Raw genomic sequence first — 18,693 nt, 5'->3', positions numbered from 1 at the left:
GGGCCTGAATAAACTAACCAGAGGTTGTAGACTGTTTCAGGAAGAGCATTAGGGAACGATTGACAAGAATGTGTGAAAGAAATACACTAGGAGAAGAATGAGCAGCTTTGAGAGATGAAATAGTGAAGGCAGCAGAGAATCAAACAAGTAAAAAGACGAGGGCTAGCAGAAATCATTGCGTAACAGAAAGATAAATTGAATTTAATTGATTAAAGGAGAAAATATAAAAATGCTGTAAATGAGGCAGGCAAAAAGGAATAGAAACGTCTCAAAAATGAGATCTACAGGAATCGTAAAATGGCTATGCAGAGATGGTTAGAGGAAAAATGTAGAGGCATCTATCACTTGGGCTAAGATAGATACTGCCTACAGGAAAATTAAAAAGACATTTGGAGAAAATAGAACCAATTGTATCAATATCAAGAGCTCAGGTGGAAACACAGTTCTAAGCAAGGAAGGGAAAGCAGAGAGGTGGAAGAAGTATACTGAAAGTATATAGAAGGGCGATGTACGTGAGGACAATATTACGGAAATGGATGAGGATGAAGATGAAATGAGAGATATGATACTGCGTGAAGAGTGACAGAGCACTGAAGGACCTAAGTCGAAACAAGGTCCTGGGAATAGACAACATTCCATTAGAACTACTGACAGCCTTGGGAGAGCAAGCCGAAAGAGAAGTCTACCATCTGGTGAGCAATATATATGAGGCAGGTAAAATACCCTCAGACTTCAAGAAGAATATAATAATTCCAATCCCAAAGGAAGAAGGTGTTGACAGATGTAAAAATTACCGAACTATCAGTTTAATAAGTAAAATACTAACGCGAATTCTTTACAGAAGAATGGAAAAACTGGTAGAAGCCGACCTCGGAGAAGATCAGTTTGGATTCCGTAGAAATGTTGGAAAACGTGAGGCAATACAGACCCTACGGCTTATCTTAGGAATTAGGTTAATGAAACGCATACATATGTTTCTAGCATTTGTAGACTTATAGAAAGCTTTTGACAATTTTGACTCGAATACTCTCTCTCAAATTCTGAAGGTAGTATGGGTAAAATACAGTAAACGAAAGCCTATTTACATTTTTTACTGAAACTAGATGGCAGTTATAAGAGTCGAGGGGCATGAAAGAGAAGCTGTGGTTGGGAAGGGAGCAAGACAGGGTTGTAGCCTACTTCGATGTTATTCAGTCTGTATATTGTGCAAGCACTAAAGGAAACAAAATAAAAATTCGGAGTAGGAATTAAAATTCACGGAGCAGAAATAAGAACTTTGAGGCTCGCCGATGACATTGTAATTCTGTCAGAGACAGCAAAGGAGTTGGAAGAGTAGCTGAACGGAATGGACAGTGTCTTGAAAGGAGGATATAAGATGAACATCAACGAAAGAAAAACGAGGATAATGGAATGTTGTCAAATTAAATCCGGTGATGCTGAGGGAATTAGATTAGGAAATGAGACACTTAAAGTAGTAAATGAGTTTTTCTACTTGGGGAGCAAAATAACTGATGATGGTCGAAATAGAGAGGACATAAAATGTAGACTGGCAATGTCAAGGTTAGCGTTTCTGAAGAAGAGAAATATGTTAAAATCTAGTATTGATTTAAGTGTCAGGAAATCATTTCTGAAAGTATTTGTATGGAGTGTAGCCATGTATGAAGGTGAAACGTGGAAGATAAATAGTTTAGACGAGAAGAGAATAGAAAAGCTTTCGAAATGCAGTGCGACAGAAGAAAGATGAAGATTAAATGGATAGATCACATAACTAATTAGGAGGTATTGAATAGAATTGAGGAAATAGAAATTTGTGGCACAACTTGACTAGAAGAAGGGATCGGCTGGTAGGACACGTTCTGAGGCATAAAGGGATCAGCAATTTAGTATTGGAGGGCAGCTTGGAGGGTGCAAATCGTAGAGGGAGACCAAAAGGTGAATACACTAAGCAGATTCAGAAGGATGTAGGTTGCAGTAGATACTGGGAGATGAAGAAGCTTGCACAGGATAGAGTAGCATGGAGAGCTGCATCAAACCAGTTTCTGGGCTGAAGACAACAGCAGCAACAAGATGTAACTAAAGCAATTAGTATTTATGCAAGACAGTGTACAAGCACAATCATAAAGAAATCTATGTAATAAACAAATGCGTACTACGGCGAAACACTTACCTGTTGTGGCTTCCTTGGTTGAATTACGCCTGCGTGCTGAAACATATGGAACTGGAATTAGTCACATCGAGAATACTTTGTTCTAAAGCATATCATACACTGAAATACAACTTCTGCTTGACATTATTGGAGCTGACAGTTTCGTCACTTTTCATGATACGGACTCTTTGCTTTTCATCTCCTAGGCTACGGATATAAAACGGCAGTCAATCAGCGTAGAAAGAGCGCAAGTGTGTGGATTTAAACCAACGTAACCCGGCCCAGCAAATGCTTGTTATCTTAAAGAGCGCAAGGAGTGGTCTAATTAACTTAAGTTTTCAAGCTACTCTGTCAAAGCTAGGAAGACTTTAAATTCCTGCCTACAGTTGGTTTTGTTAGGTGCAACTTTATAGTTGTCTTTACTGGAGAAAGGTTGACTGTTACGTCAATTACAACAGAAGTACTGTAACCCTATTCAAATGTTAAGGTGAATTTTTGCTTCTTCTCATACCGTAGAGTTGTAAGGTGTAGTTCTATGCCAATCTAAAATTGTATATCACGAAGATACACTTTCAGATTTTCCAAGTTTCTGTTCCGAGTGTTCTTTAATTTTTTATTAGCAAGCGACCACAATGAATTTGGTGGGTTCCGTTTCGAAAGTCAGAAGCAAGTAAGTAGTGAAATATGAATGTAGGTGACATCACGGCATGAATCTTAATAATGAAAATTTTTAATTATTCTTAAGTTTTAGAAAGAAGTCACACTTTTATTTTTAATTTAAAGTCCATTAATTCATAGCACGCTTAAAGTAACTTCCTTTCCGGATAAAAATGTGCTCCGAACTCAGCTCGACGCGTTATTCGCCTCAAAACCATATGGTTCCTATAGTTGCCAAATCGAGAAGTTACCCCAGCATTGGCAGGCTGTTGTAAATAGTAAAGGAGAATATATTATTCATGACCAGAGTCTCTGTTATGTGTGTTTGTTGTGTTTATTAAACCTCTGGAAAAACTATACAAACTTAAGCACCAGTCTAATACTACCTAATTTCTTTCTTTTGTGTGTGTGTGTGTGTGTGTGTGTGTGTGTGTGTGTGTGTGTGTGTGTGTGTTTGTGTAGGAGGGTGAGTCTGGGGCAGGTGGGTAAAAATCGTAGAGGGAGACCAAGAGAAGAATGCAGTAATCAGATTCAGAAAGATATGGTTGCAGTAGCATAGAGTAGTATGGAGAGCTGCATCAAACCAATCTGCTTACTGAAGACCATAACAATGCCAGTAAATGACTGACCTTCCATCTGAATATGGTTATATATCAAAATCAGGTCAGTAAGGGCTCAGCTTCCAGAAATATGGTTTTTATTTAACGCGAGAAATAGTGATTACACGACGCATATTTTGCACTGTGGCCATTGATGAGACAGAGGAGGACGATATGTGAGCACTGAAAAATGTTCAGTTTCATTTTACAGCTAATTTCTCCGAGGATCTGGATGTATACTATTTAGTTAGAATTGGCAGATGTAGTGCAGCTATTAGACATAAAAGTTCTTACACTTTGCATTTTGACATTCAATAGAAATTGCAATTCTTATTGAACATACTTGAAGATACATGGTAGGTAGTGCGTAATCCATGTTCAGCACTCAAAGCAAAGTGTATCCAGAGTGTGGCCAAATGTTTCAGATTTTTTTTGTCGGAGAGCTGTAGACTCAGCTGGTAGGCCCAGCTGGCTAATTGGGCTAGCCAGTGGCCTGTACCTGTAAGTAGAGCCCGGGACACGACCTGGAGGGACTACAACCTGCCTCCTGCATGACTGACTAACACCTTCAACAACTGTACACTAGACTCAAGTCTGTTAGCGGAGAGTACCGGCTACTGTGAAGAAAACTGTAGCCTCCTTTTGACAAGCACCATCATCATTGTCTTGTTAAGTCTCGAATTTTCTTGAGGTGGGCATGTAGAGTATATTCGCAATACTCACGCGGTCGCAGCCGTGCGGGTCTTGGTCTCAGCCTCGATGACGACATCCTATGACGCCCGCGTAGTGCAGTATGCTGGAACTCTAGAGGCAGTGATGCTGCAACACAAGAAGAAATGTTAGATCGCAACGAGTACTGATAACTTGCGTCCTACTCACGAGATGTTAAGTAAAACGTGGCAGACAGGACCTATCACTAGTTCTGTTGGAGACAAAAATGAGGAAGGCCTCAATGTTTATTTTATTTTGCAAAAGCAGCTGTGTCCATCGGATCCGTATCTAACTTTGCCCATAATGAATCATAAGTATCCACCGGCTTTAGAGAAAAATCTTTGGCCTGCAGCCTCGGAAAATGTACTGATATGATACAATTAGGTCGCGAAGCAAAATGAAAGCCTTCTCATAGCGATTGTTCCTAGTTTCATCTTGATGTTGATAGAAATATATAAAGCTCATAATGTAATACACTCCTGGAAATTGAAATAAGAACACCGTGAATTCATTGTCCCAGGAAGGGGAAACTTTATTGACACATTCCTGGGGTCAGATACATCACCTGATCACACTGACAGAACCACAGGCACATAGACACAGGCAACAGAGCATGCACAATGTCGGCAATAGTACAGTGTATATCCGCCTTTCGCAGCAATGCAGGCTGCTATTCTCCCATGGAGACGATCGTAGAGATGCTGGATGTAGTCCTGTGGAACGGCTTGCCATGCCATTTCCACCCGGCGCCTCAGTTGGACCAGCGTTCGTGCTGGACATGCAGACCGCGTGAGACGACGCTTCATCCAGTCGCAAACATGCTCAATGGGGGACAGATCCGGAGATCTTGCTGGCCAGGGTAGATGACTTACACCTTCTAGAGCACGTTGGGTGGCATGGGATACATGCGGACGTGCATTGTCCTGTTGGAACAGCAAGTTCCCTTGCCGGTCTAGGAATGGTAGAACGATGGGTTCGATGACGGTTTGGATGTACCGTGCACTATTCAGTGTCCCCTCGACGATCACCAGAGGTGTACGGCCAGTGTAGGAGATCGCTCCCCACACTATGATGCCGGGTGTTGGCCCTGTGTGCCTCGGTCGTATGCAGTCCTAATTGTGGCGCTCACCTGCACGACGCCAAACACGCATACGACCATCATTGGCACCAAGGCAGAAGCTACTCTCATCGCTGAAGACGACAAGTCTCCATTCGTCCCTCCATTCACGCCTGTCGCGACACCAGCTTCATGGAGACGGTTGCGAATGGTCCTCGCCGATACCCCAGGAGCAACAGTGTCCATAATTTGCTGGGAAGTGGCGGTGCGGTCCCCTACGGCACTGCGTAGGATCCTACGGTCTTGGCGTGCATCCGTGCGTCGCTGCGGTCCCGTCCCAGGTCGACGGGCACGTGCACCTTCCGCCGACCACTGGCGACAACATCGATGTACTGTGGAGACCTCACGCCCCACGTGTTGAGCAATTCGGCGGTACGTCCATCCGGCCTCCCGCATGCCCACTATACGCCCTCGCTCAAAGTCCGTCAACTGCACATACGGTTCACGTCCACGCTGTCGCGGCATGCTACCAGTGTTAAAGACTGCGATAGAGCTCCGTATGCCACGGCAAACTGGCTGACACTGACGGCGGCGGTGCACAAATGCTGCGCAGCTAGCACCATTCGACGGCCAACACCGCGGTTCCTGGTGTGTCCGCTGTGCCGTGCGTGTGATCATTGCTTGTACAGCCCTCTCGCAGTGTCCGGAGCAAGCATGGTGGGTCTGACACACCGGTGTCAATGTGTTCTTTTTTCCATTTCCAGGAGTGTATTTATATATTCAACGGAATGATTGGTAGCCCACACCCACATTTCCGAAATTATCTTGTACTTGCGCCATAGATATGTTGTCACAGTGACATAAATTAATCTCGATATTTATAACACAAAATGCATCTTCTACTGTTATGACTACAATGACTAGGTCTCTGTGGCAGTTATTTACGATAAGTAACTTTTCCTACTTTTACGTATGTTCGGCTTCCTTTCGTGGCAGCAACAGTAATTGCTTTCATCAATATTGTTACTGATAATGTGTGGAAATAGCCATACTTCAAAATGTAGACAAACAACGCTATTCTCAAGTCACGTGCCAATACCGGTTTCGTACTGGCGACATGCGGAGAACGTACTCTGTCCGCACTCCATAGACATTCCTTGTCTAAGAATGACACACTGTGCATCACAACGAGGACAATGGACAGTTTGACCGTTCCACTTAAATCTTTCACAGAAGAATGCTACATTACGCTTGACTTATCACATTATTATTTCAAGTAGTGTTTAAATAAGTTTAAGACATAGTGATGATGGTAACTGCCTAAAGGAGTAACAGAGAATTATCTTTAGTAGAAAAAAAAATCGGATAGTATTTATTCGTTACACACACCAGAGATCAATGGGTGATCTTTACCTTGTCGTGGGGCACCAGACGCATCGAGGTTGACTGCAGACGTAGCGTTTGGCTTGACTACCAAGAGTGACGTAACAGGTGTCACGAAGGAGTACTGTAAGAAAGAAAATTAGAATTAAGGGACTTACTTACACAAGAGATCAAAAGGTTACCTGGATATGAAACTTCCTGGCAGATTAAAACTGTGTGCCCGACCGAGACTCGAAATCGGGACCTTTGCCTTTCGCGGGTATCTCTGCCATCTGAGATACCGAAGCACGACTCACGCCCGGTACTCACAGCTTTACTTCTGCCAGTATCTCGTCTCCTACCTTCCAAACTTTACAGAAGCTCTCCTGCGAACCTTGCAGAACTAGCACTCCTGAAAGAAAGGATATAGCGGAGACATGGCTTAGCCACAGCCTGGGGCTTCTGTAAGTTTGGAAGGTAGGAGACGAGATACTGGCAGAAGTAAAGCTGTGAGTACCGGGCGTGAGTCATGTTTCGGTAGCTCAGATGTTATAGCACTTGCCCGCGAAAAGCAAAGGTCCCGAGTTCGAGTCTCGGTCGGGCACACAGTTTTAATCTGCCACGAAGTTTCATATCAGCGCACACTCCGCTGCAGAGTGAAAATCTCATTCTGATTACCTGGATACATTGTACAGATGATGTGCTATTCCTACTGCTTGCCTAGTCATTCGCACGAAACTAGATGTTGTAACCTACGTTACATGTAGGTAATTCCAATCTTTTTTACCCATCAAATTGCACGAATGGCTATGATAAGAGCTCGGACAGTAATATTGTGTTTGTAGTTGTGTACGCAAATCAAAGAGTGCAGCCGCGGGGTAGCCGCGTGGTCTGGGTTGCCCTGCACGGTTTGCGCGGTCCCCCCCCCTCCCCCCCCCCCCCTCGGAGTTTCGAGGCCTCCTTCGGGCATGGATATGTGTGTTGTCCTTAGTGTAAGTTAGTTTAGGTTTGATCAAGTAATGTGTAAGGTTAGGGACCGATGACCTCAGCAGTATGGTCCCACAAATTTAAATTCCAAAAAGTGGTACAAGCCCAGTCTAAGGATGATATCGACCTTCACGTCACCTTTCCACAGATGAATCGTCCTTGTAACATGCCATCACTCCTAGACACTTGAGGCGGGATTTATCTCAGAACGCTGTGGCATAATCTGGTGATCAGGCGCCTCCTTTGTTACTACTGGTGGAAGAATAGTGTTGATGGAAATGTCTTTAGCCACCATCATCGGAACCGGCGAGTTCCTCACCAGGCGCTACTGCACTATCGTGCGTCAGTGGCATCAGCTACGAAGGACTGTGAACACTTACCAATACATCTCAGAATTTCGTACTGCAAATAGATACAATTTTTGTCTACAAGTTCCCTAATCTTGTATCCTATTTTCTCACAATACCCCTCTGTCCATCATATTTTGTCAAATCATAATCCACATGGATTCAAAATGGCAATACCGTCCAGTGTCACATCCTTCTGATGTAGGGTCTGAGCAAATTTTCTGAGCTGAAACGTAACGAGTCATCTCGAAAGGAATGACCTCCTCAATGCCAGCAGCTAGTATGGATTTCGAAAACATAGTCATGCAAACCACAACTCGCGCTTCTCTCACGTGACGTCCTGAAAGCCAGGGATCAAAACAGTCTTTACTTTCTATTACTGGAAAGTACCATACCTATCCTTACTAATAAAAAGTACAGTTATATCAGATAAGAAACGAAAATTGTAGTTGGTTGCGGATGTCTTGGTGACATCCGAGCGTCACAACAATGATTGACTTCCAGCATAAACAAGCGCCAGGGAAAAAATTTCAAGGTATTACAGAAACTTTCTCGGTGCAGTCAGTAAGTATTGACCACTCTGCGACTTGGATCGCCACTAAAAATCAGTAGCGACGGTGTCTCATTTCAAACCGGACTATTGTCGTCTGATAAAACAATGTAAGCTTTCAGCGTTGGTATTAACTTCACTTCAAACTTCCAGAACGTGGTCGACATGTAAAGCTTTCCTGTAACGTTTCATTTCTGGCTCAGGGAGTCATCCTCAGAGACTAGGCGGAAATTGCAACCGGAGCTCGACGGAGCGCCTAATAAACAGGGTGAATTACCTAAAACTTACATGGAAAATATTGTGAAAATGGTAAGTGCTATTGATGTACGGTTTTCACAGAATCGATTGGGCGTCAGGACCTTATAATGATAACCAACGAACAGAATATAATCTCACATAGGAAATGTACTTTCTGTGAAAACACATACTTTTTAAAAGGAACAATGGCTATTGACACTAAGAACATAAATTAGAAATTCAGTGGTCAGTGGTGTTTGTTGCAGGATTCTAGTGCGAGTCGTTTACGAGATATCGTATTTTGTAACGACGACTGTACGATACCTGCCGCGGCACACACTAAAGAATAACACAAGTGCATACATTAGTTATTTAAATTCTGACCAGTAACAAGAAAATTGACCATTACAAGTTGTCATTTTGATGACCATCAGCAGGTATGGTACGACTCTTCCACAGGTGCTAGTATTTCAGCGGAGGTGTTCGAGCAGCATGCACTAATACGTCGTTGCATATCATCGGGTGTACTTGGTATTCCCTTGTAGATAGCATCTTTCACTGGCATAAACAGTCTTCTCTTTTTTGGTCATCAGTCTTCTGACTGGTTTGATGCGGTCCCCCACGAATTCCTCTCCTGTGCTAATCTCTTCATCTCAGAGTATCACTTGCAACCTACATCCTCAATTACTTACTGGGTCCATTCAAATCTCTGTCTTCCTCTTCACCTTTTGCCCTCTACAGGTCCCTCTAGTACCATGGAAGTCATTCCCACATGTCTTAACAAATGCCCTATCATCCTGTCCCTTGACCTTATCAGTGTTTTCCACATCTGCATTTCCCATCTTCATTCCTTGCCTTATCAGTCCACTTAATTTTCAACATTCGTATGTAGCACCACATCTCAAATGCTTCGATTCTCTTCTGTGCCGGTTTTCCTACAGCCCATGTTTCACTACCATACAATGCTGTGCTCCAGACGTACATTCTCAGAAATCTCACATTAAGGCCGATATTTGATATTAGTAGACTTACCTTGGCCAGGAATGCCCTTTTTGCCGTTGCTAGACTGCTTTTGATGTCCTCCTTGCTCCATCAGTCATTAGTCATTGCTTATTGTACTGCCTAGGTAGCAGAATTCCATAATTTCATCTACTTCGTGACCATCAATCGTGATGTTAAGTTTCTCGCCCTTCTCATTTTTACTACTTCTCATTATCTTCGTCTTTCTTCGATTTAATCCCAACCCATACTCTGTATTCGTTAGACAGTTCATTCCGCTCAGCAGATCATGTAATTCTTCTTCACTTTCACTCAAGAGAGCAATGTCATCAGCGAATCGTATCATTGATATCCTTCCACCTTGAATTTTAATTCCACTCCTGAACCTTTCTTTCATTTCCATCGTTGCTTCCTCGATGTACAGACTGAACAGTAGGGGCGAAATGATACATCCTTGTCTTACACCCTTTTTAATACGAGCAGTTCGTTCTTGGTCGTCCACTCTTATTATTCCCTCTTGGCTGTTGTACATATTGTGTATGATCCGTCTCTCCCTATAGCTTACCCCTACTTTTTTCAGAATTTCGAACATCTTGTACGATTTTTCATTGTCTAACGCTATTTCCAGGTCGACAATTCCTGTAAATGTGTCTTGATTATTCTTTAGTCTTGCTTCCATTAGTAACCGCAACGTCAGAAATGCCTCTCTCGTGCCTTTACCTTTCCTAAAGCCAAACAAATCGTCATCTAGCGCATCCTCAATTTTCCATTCTTCTGTATGTTATTATTGACAGCAACTTGGATGCATGAGCTGTTAAGCTGATTTTAAGATAATTCTTGCACTTTTCAGCTCTTGCCATCTTCGGAATTGTGTGGATGATCTTTTTCGGAAGTCAGATGGTCATGTTGCCAGACTCATACATTCTACACACTAACGTGAATAGTCGGTTTATTGCCACTTCCCCCAATGATTATAGATATTCAGATGGAATGTTATCTATCCATTCTGCCTTATTTGATCATAAATCCTTCAAAACTCTTTTAAATTCGAATTCGAATAATGGATCCCCTATCTCATCTAAAACGACTCCTGTTTCTTCTTCTATCACGTCAGACAAATCCTCCCCCTCTTAGAGGCTTTAAAGGTATTTTTCCACCTATACACTCTCTCCTTTGCATGTAACAGTAGAATGCCCGTTGCACTCTTAGTGTTATCACCCATGCTTTTAATGTCACCGAAGTTTGTTTTGACTTTCCTGTATGCCGAGTCTGTCCTTCCGACAATCATTTCTTTTTCGATGTCTTCACATTTTTCCTGCACCCATATCTTCTTGGCTTCCCTGCGCTTCCTGTTTATTTCAGTCTTCAGCGACTTTTATTTCTGTATTCCTGAATCTACCTTATTATTTTTATGCTTCCTTCTTTATCGATCTTCAGTTAACTAGGTTTTCTTCACAGTTACCTTCTTTGTACCTGTGGTTTTCTTTCCGGCTTGTGTGATGGCCCTTTTTAGAGATGTCCATTTCTCTTTAACTGTACTGCCTGCTAAGCTATTCCTTATTGCTGTATCTATAGCCTTAGAGAACTTCAACCGTATCTCGTCATTCCACAGTACTTCCGTTTGCCACTTAATTGCGGATTGATTCTTCCTGACTAATGTCTTAAACTGCAGCCTACCCTTCATCACTATTATATTGTGATCTGAGACTATATCTGCTCCTGGATACACTTTACAATTCAGTTTCTGACTTCAGAATCTCTGTCTGAGCATGACGTAATCCAACGAAGCCTGCAGGCGCCAGATCCGGGGAATGGGCTAGTTAAGGTACATGTGCTCTACGTCCAGTCCAACGATTTGGAAACTATTCGTGGATACGTTCTGTAGTACTTCATGCACTAAGGGCTGGACAGGTTCCTAGCATCTATGGAAGATGTTCTATTAGCAGGCTGCGATAATTGTGCGAGTTCAATATTCTGTCTATGAAACACAGGCCTATGAGCTGGTGGTTCACTATCCCACAAAGCTCATTTACACTCCATAGACGTCGTTCCGAGGAAGCCAACGGGGATGGACAACAGACGAACAATGTATGTTTTAGTGGTTTACCTGGACCATGATTGGTAAATGTGGGTTCATCACTAAACCAGGTACATGATGATCTTGAGTATCTTGTTTTAATGCTTATGTACAGAAGTTAACACGAATCTCATAATCGTTTCAGTGCAGCTCCAGAGAGAGATGTGATAGCGATGAAATCTATGTCGATTGAGAATGCGTAGAACACTTGCGTGACGAGTGCCACTTTCTCGTGCGACTGCGCGGTAGCTAATGTGAGGATCAACTGCAGCACCAGCAACGACAACATTAATTCCCCTTCTTCTGTGCTCACGTACTTCCTTCCGTTACGTTGTCTAGGTGTTAAACTACCACTTTCACGTAACTGGTTGAAGAGGTTGATAAATAACTGCCAAGATGATTGACGTATATTGGGATATCGTGTCGCATACACCGTACATGAACGAACTGTATTCTTCCTCTTCATGCAGCATGAAAATGTCGGCTTTTTCTGCATTGGTAATTCCCATCGTCCACTCACGACCTACTGCTCAGAGTATTACACGCTAACTGATTAGCAAGTCGCAATGTGCTCAAAGGACACACGAGCATACTGTAAGCAAACATAACAACATCGAACCTAGCAACTATGCAGGTTGAACGGCAAAAGCAAGTGTCGGTGAGGAAACTTGTCAAAAAACGACTCGCACGAGAATCCTACAACAAACACCACTGACGTTCTAATTTACTCTGCTTTTAGTTCGTTAATGTCAACAGACATAATACAGGAGATCCACGTTGCTAAACGCCATGGCGGCCGAATGATTGTTGAATCAAACGTAACATGTTTGAGGTAATACAATTACAGAAAAAACAAGAAACTTCGTAAGGGGTGTTGTAGTGAAACACATTTTATATACTGAAATGAGTTCACGATGCCAAATTGACTTAATCGACTTGCTGGCGAACCCAGACGATATGTCGAAATTCATAATTGTATACCAGGCTCATATGACAAAATTTGTTATCCTTTGACTACTAACTTCGAAAAGGGCCGACGAAGCAGCATGTCACCTTTTAGATATTTTCACCATATTGCACTGGTATAGAGTTTTGTAACCAAGTTTATGTGGATTGTGGATTGATGCCCATGGAAGCCGAGGCATATCCAGTCCCAGGAAACTGTCGACAGAGCAAACCAAGACATTGGAAATATATTATCAATGTGAAAGGAAACAAATACAACTTCAAAATTTTCTGAAAGGTTAAAATTTGTGCACGCAATGAGGGCTTATCACGATGGGATCAGACGGTCACTACATGAAGACATATTTGGTATTCCAATGAAAATGGGCATTGTCAGCTCAATTGTTCCATGTGACTTAATAAAAAAATGCGAACACTGGAGAAGATGAGGAAACAATGGTAAACACCGCAAAAGCTGACTCACAAGAGCAGGAAGACGACGGTCAAGGAATTGATTGAAGTAAATCAAATATTGGAACAGAAGAACCGCAGGTAGAAAGTGTGGTAGTAGCGGGTCAAGAAGCACCAGAAACACATGACCTGACAACAGTTAATACCAAGACACTAGCTCCAACTGACAGTTCTGACGAGACACTGACTACCTCCAGCAGTCTTAATAAAGTTAAGCGGGTCCAAGAGGCTACCAAAGCTCGTGTGGTGTCTGATGCCTGTATGTTTGACATAAGATATGACTCTCAGTATTCTAAGACAAACTGTTTGTACAATTTCACTGGATAATTTCGATATTGTTCATCTTCAAAGAATGCTTTAACAAATCTGTTGTACCTTACATCCTGGACGATGGTTAATAACCGAAACCTGTAGATGACTAATGGGACAAAGAAACAGCTGATGCTTGAAGTACGTTTTGTAAAATACCAAAGAACGTCTTCTATTGCAAATAAAGAAATGAAAGTAGCCTCATGTATCAAAATTCCAAAACCTTCAGCTGTACAGAACCTGAGAATTAAAGTATTGGAGTAGACTGGGCTAAAACTGATGCAAAATCAATAATAGCACAGGTGATTAAAATTAAAAGTTGGCAAACTGAATTCATTAAAAACTAAGAACCATTCTGCAAGGAGTATTCCATCAGCATCGAAGAAGTAGGAAGAGAAGAATTTAATGTATGGGAAGTGGTTGCCAAACTATCTTCCGTTGGAGGACATGGTTTCAGTAAGTGCAACTGTTTAAAAAGTGTTCAATTAAACAATGCTTGCACAGTTCATCTTGAATATTTTGTAATGCTAAAGGCCACTAAAGCCAAACTTGTTGCACCAAAAAATAACATTCATATAGTAATATTTTTATAGCGTTTTTTGTACAACTCTAAAATTCCTCATTAATTTCAGTGTGGAACACCGTTCATTATAAGCACATTGGCATGGAAGAATATTTAAGTAACGTAATTATTTAATCACTACAAACTGTTTCAGTAAATGCTAAGGTAATTTTTTAAAACTAATTCGGTTTTACCAGTTCCGATAGGTAAAGCCCAATATTTAGCAACGTCTCTCAGTAAAAGTTATAAATCTATCGATATAATAAGAAATTTCAGACTGTGGTCTTACTGTCACGATAAATTATGTAGAATTCGTTGTAGTTGTGGTCTAGTACATATTGTTGCCACAAAAATAAATCGAAACATCTGTTTACACTAAACCGCCAAAGAAACTGGTATAGGCATACGTATTCAAATACAACATACGTAAACAGGAAGAACACAGCGCTGCGGTTGGCAACGCCTGTATGAGACACGTGTCTGGCGCAGTTGTCAGATTGGTTACTGCTGCTACAATGGCAGGTTACCAAGATTTACGTGCAAGTAAGTTTCAACGTGGTGTAGTAGTCGGCGCACTAGCGAGAGCACACAGGATCTCCGAGGTAGCAATGAACTGGGGATTTTCCCGAACGACCGTGTCACCATTGTACCGTGAATATCAGGAATCCGGTAAAACATCAAATCTCCGACATCACTGCGGCCGGTAAAAGATCAGACAAGGGCTGAAGAGAATCGTTCAACGTGACAGAAGTACAACCCTTCCGCAACTTCTTGCACATTTCAATGCTGGGCGAACTATTCAACGTAACATAATCAATATGAGTTTTCGCAGACGAGGACCCATTCGTGTACCCATGATGACTGCACGAAACAAAGCTTTATACCTCGTCTAGGCCAGTCCACACCGACATTGGACTCTTGATGATTAGCAACATGTTTGCTGGTCGGACGAGTCTTGTTTCAAATTGTATCGAGCGGATAGACGTGTAGGGCTATAGAGATAACCTCACGAATCCGTGAACCCTGCATGTCAGCAGGAGAATGTTCAAGATGGTGTGCGGCGTGTGCAGTTGGAGAGATAGGGACGCCTAATAGTCTAGATATGACTCTGACAGCTGACACGTACATAAGCACCCGGTCGATCACCTGCACGCATCCATGTCCATTGTGCATTCCGATGGACTTGGGCAATTCCAGCAGGACAATGCGACACCCCAATTGCTACAGAGTGGCTCTAGGAACACTCTTCTGAGTTTAAACACGTCCACTGGCTACCCAACTCCCCAGACATAAACATTATTGATAATATCTGGAGTGCCTTGTAACGTGCTATTCAGAAGAGATCTCCACCCCCTCGTCCTCCTTCTGATTTATGGACACCCCTGCAGAATGTATGGTGTCAGTTATCTCCAACACTACTTCAGACATTGCTGTGGCACTTCCAGGTGCTTATGGGGGATGTAGACGATATTGGGCAGGTGTAACAGTTTCTTTGGCTCTTCAGTTTAGTTGAACGTAAGATGAATCTCTGTCTAGAACGTATGGATAAATCGAACGTAGCGGAACATGTGTACCAGGAGCGTCATACCGAGAACATCGCACTGTCGTGCGCGCTTGAAGAGAGAGGCTATTGAGATTCATAAACACCGTCACAATTCTAACAGAGAAGAGATAGTTGTCAAATTAGGTAAAATATGGACGTAGACTTTGAAACGACAAAACGACGATCGGTAACTTTAAACCGAGAATGTTGCCGCTGTCAGAGATAATCTTGTAGTCAGCGTCACGTTATGGGCTGTGGCGCCCTCTGTACAGCTTATGTATTCGGAGCTCGCACGAGTTCTGATTTCAGTTAGCCACTTCCTGCAGCCGGCGATGAAAATTCCGGGAAACATTTTACACATAGACCACAGGCTGTCAGTTCGGAAACTTTTAGTGCTGTCGTCGACTGCTGATAACAGAGCATCCACCAAGATTCAGATCCTGTGTTGTTCAGGTGCTGATGTCCAAATGTGTCCTTCTTTTCGTCCTTCGCAGCGAAAAACCGATGGCAATCACCTGTATGCTACAAATGAATGTTCATAGCCGTACAGCCATGTCACTTCGCAACTCAACTTCAATCATCGACGTGAATTCGTATGGAGATTCATTGTCTCCGACGTGCTATGCCTGACTGCTGGTATTCATTAGTGATGCACACCTACGAAAAGTTATGTATGGAGTTTCACCAACAATGATTTCTTTCGTCAGTTCCTGAAATCGCCCATCCGTCACCACGCGAACACCAGGATGATACTCAACTGTCCTTCATATTATCACCACGCCAGCACCACCATGTCGTATACTACCTCGTCGTCTGCCTCCAGTTACAACTGCTTCTGCCCGTCAACTACGATTCAACAACAACTACCGTTGACACATGGCAAGGAACATCGTTGACACTTGGGAGGGAACAGAGGGATTAATGTGGAAACGTAACTGCCTATTATATTTTAAGTACAATGTAGATTCTTTGCTTATACATGTTGTCTGAGGACTTTGCACAAATAAAGAACATATGGCGTCATTTGCAGCTGACTTTCGTACAGTGCAACTAACTGTTACTTGCTGTGTCGAATATAGTGTATTTTTATGCGATACTTACAACAGATTGCTTGCGCATCGCTTGGTATCACGAAAGTGAGTCTGGTCTAGTAGCGGATGGCTGTAATATAAGTGTAGCAACTCACAGAGATCCAGAGTGGGGATTAATTATTGCATTGCCGCGAAATTTGGTAGATATTATAATACGTTAATACAGAACCGATTTAGCTAGGGATAAAGTTTAGTTCCAATCTTACCCAACAGATGCAAATCTGTCTGTGAATGCAAGAAAAACGTATAGAAATGTTTCCGTATATAATGGATTATGAATGGGACTTGGGCAGAAAATACCAAGTAAGTGAGGAAGGCATAATGTTGATTTTATAAATAAACGCCGATTACACAATTTGTTCAATATGAACCCTGATTGCGTCGTGGAGATGCCACAGCCATACAACGACGTGATCAACAGTTTCCCAAAGGAGTTCCAATGGAATTTAAGCAACTTGTTCCTGTATGCTGGTCTTCAGATCAGGTAGAGACAGAATGTCTTCCTTGTAAAAGTCACACTGATTCAGACCAGGTGGTCTTGGAAGCCATAAATCTGGGAAACCTCTGTGGAGATAAAACGTTGTTGGAGGTTGCATTAAGAACATCTCTCACCGGGCGAGTACATGTGTTGCATCCTGCATGAAAACAGTGCTTTCCACACACTTCCTCTCTTCCAAAGGAGCGATGACATGCTGCACTAGTAGGCCTCGATAACGTACAGCTGTCAAGGAACACTTGACGGACTGTGATGTTTTCAAGAAGAACGGACCGAGGACAACGTGCTTATGAATCCAGACCACAAAGTCACATACGGAGAGTGCAATGGTTCTTCGCGCGCAGTACCCCCAAATGAGGCAGCTCTGTGTATTCACAGCATCCCGTAGCGTAAACTATGCGTCGTCACTCCACAAAATATTTCCCGGCCACATGCCATCTACGGACCGTGGTAGAAACCGAAGAATAAAATCAGAACTTTGCTGCTGATAATGAGCTTTCAGTTCCTGCACCGTCTGGATCTTGTACAGGTACCAGTATAAAATAAACTGCAAAACTTTCCGTACTACTGACCAAGAGATGGACACTTCTCGTCCAACTGCACGAGCACTAACACTACCCAAGGCACGTGCTGCAACAGCAACCTCGTCAGTAACTTCCATCGGAATAGGACGCCTTCTTCTAAAAGGTACCACATCAAACTCAACGTTTCTTCGAATTTCATTACCATTTTCATTAAACCATATAATATTGGGTTTCTCCTCAGATATTTCCGTCGGCGACAATCTCTCAGCGCAGCACTGGAATTTCTGCCGTTCACGTAAAAGAGTTTCACAGAGATCTCATGGATTTTTTTCTTGACAGCCTTATTGTTCACTCACGTTATGGCTTGTCAGATGATAGCAAGGATGCCATGTCGTCAAACAAAAAATCTGCACCTTGTAGCCACAAGTTTAACTAATTTGTTTCCCAGCGTAAATCTGTTCCGCATTAGGATATTAGCATACTTACCAAATTTCGCTGCCTTACGTTAATTGCAGTTCACACTGGACCCCCGTGAGTTACTTCGGTTTTTATTTATAATTTAATCTCTCTTTATATTTTACTAATTATCCCTGCACAATTCTATGAGTGAATTACGTTTCCTACTTGACCATCTATATACTCGCGGAATACATGCGCAAAGTAGTACAGTACTATAACTATTCCATGAGTGCATAATTCCTCTTTGTAATATTCTCTCTGGTGTGTTGAGTGGACTTCTAGGATCTTCTCCGTGCCGAATAGCTGTATTAAATAATTGTAATTTTGCTATCGAGATTACTGGAAGAAAGAGATTGAAAATATATTGTATGCTACTCAAGAAAATATATACTGAGCATTTACATCAAAGGTGTGTAAGGAATTTCATTATATGTGTATTGTCTGATTGGAAATTGGCACGGAGGTGTCGTTTTGTTGGTAATCAGAATGGAACTTCCCATGAATTGGAAACGAACCGGTAATTATTAAATCCAAGAAGTCCTTTATTCCATCGGATAATTAATC

General features: G+C 42.3%; 1 protein-coding gene across 2 annotated transcripts in view; it reads right to left on the bottom strand.

Annotated features, from left to right (window-relative positions):
• Positions 1-18,693, bottom strand: part of LOC126339755 (inter-alpha-trypsin inhibitor heavy chain H4-like) — a 154,481-nt gene that overhangs the window by 35,322 nt on the left and 100,466 nt on the right. The window contains exons 11-13 of one of the 2 annotated variants that reach the window (XM_050001659.1): positions 6,584-6,677; positions 4,126-4,221; positions 2,168-2,203 (exon numbers count right to left, since the gene is read on the bottom strand). In XM_050001659.1, the coding sequence (XP_049857616.1) occupies positions 2,168-2,203; positions 4,126-4,221; positions 6,584-6,677 (226 nt within the window). The remainder of the gene's footprint in view (positions 1-2,167; positions 2,204-4,125; positions 4,222-6,583; positions 6,678-18,693) is intronic. The other variant, XM_050001660.1, reaches the window with a different exon arrangement.

Source organism: Schistocerca gregaria, chromosome 1, assembly GCF_023897955.1.
Source record: "Schistocerca gregaria isolate iqSchGreg1 chromosome 1, iqSchGreg1.2, whole genome shotgun sequence".
Lineage (NCBI taxonomy): Eukaryota > Metazoa > Arthropoda > Insecta > Orthoptera > Acrididae > Schistocerca > Schistocerca gregaria.
The sequence above is the reverse complement of the archived record's forward strand: the minus strand, read 5'-3'. Positions and strand labels throughout refer to the sequence as shown.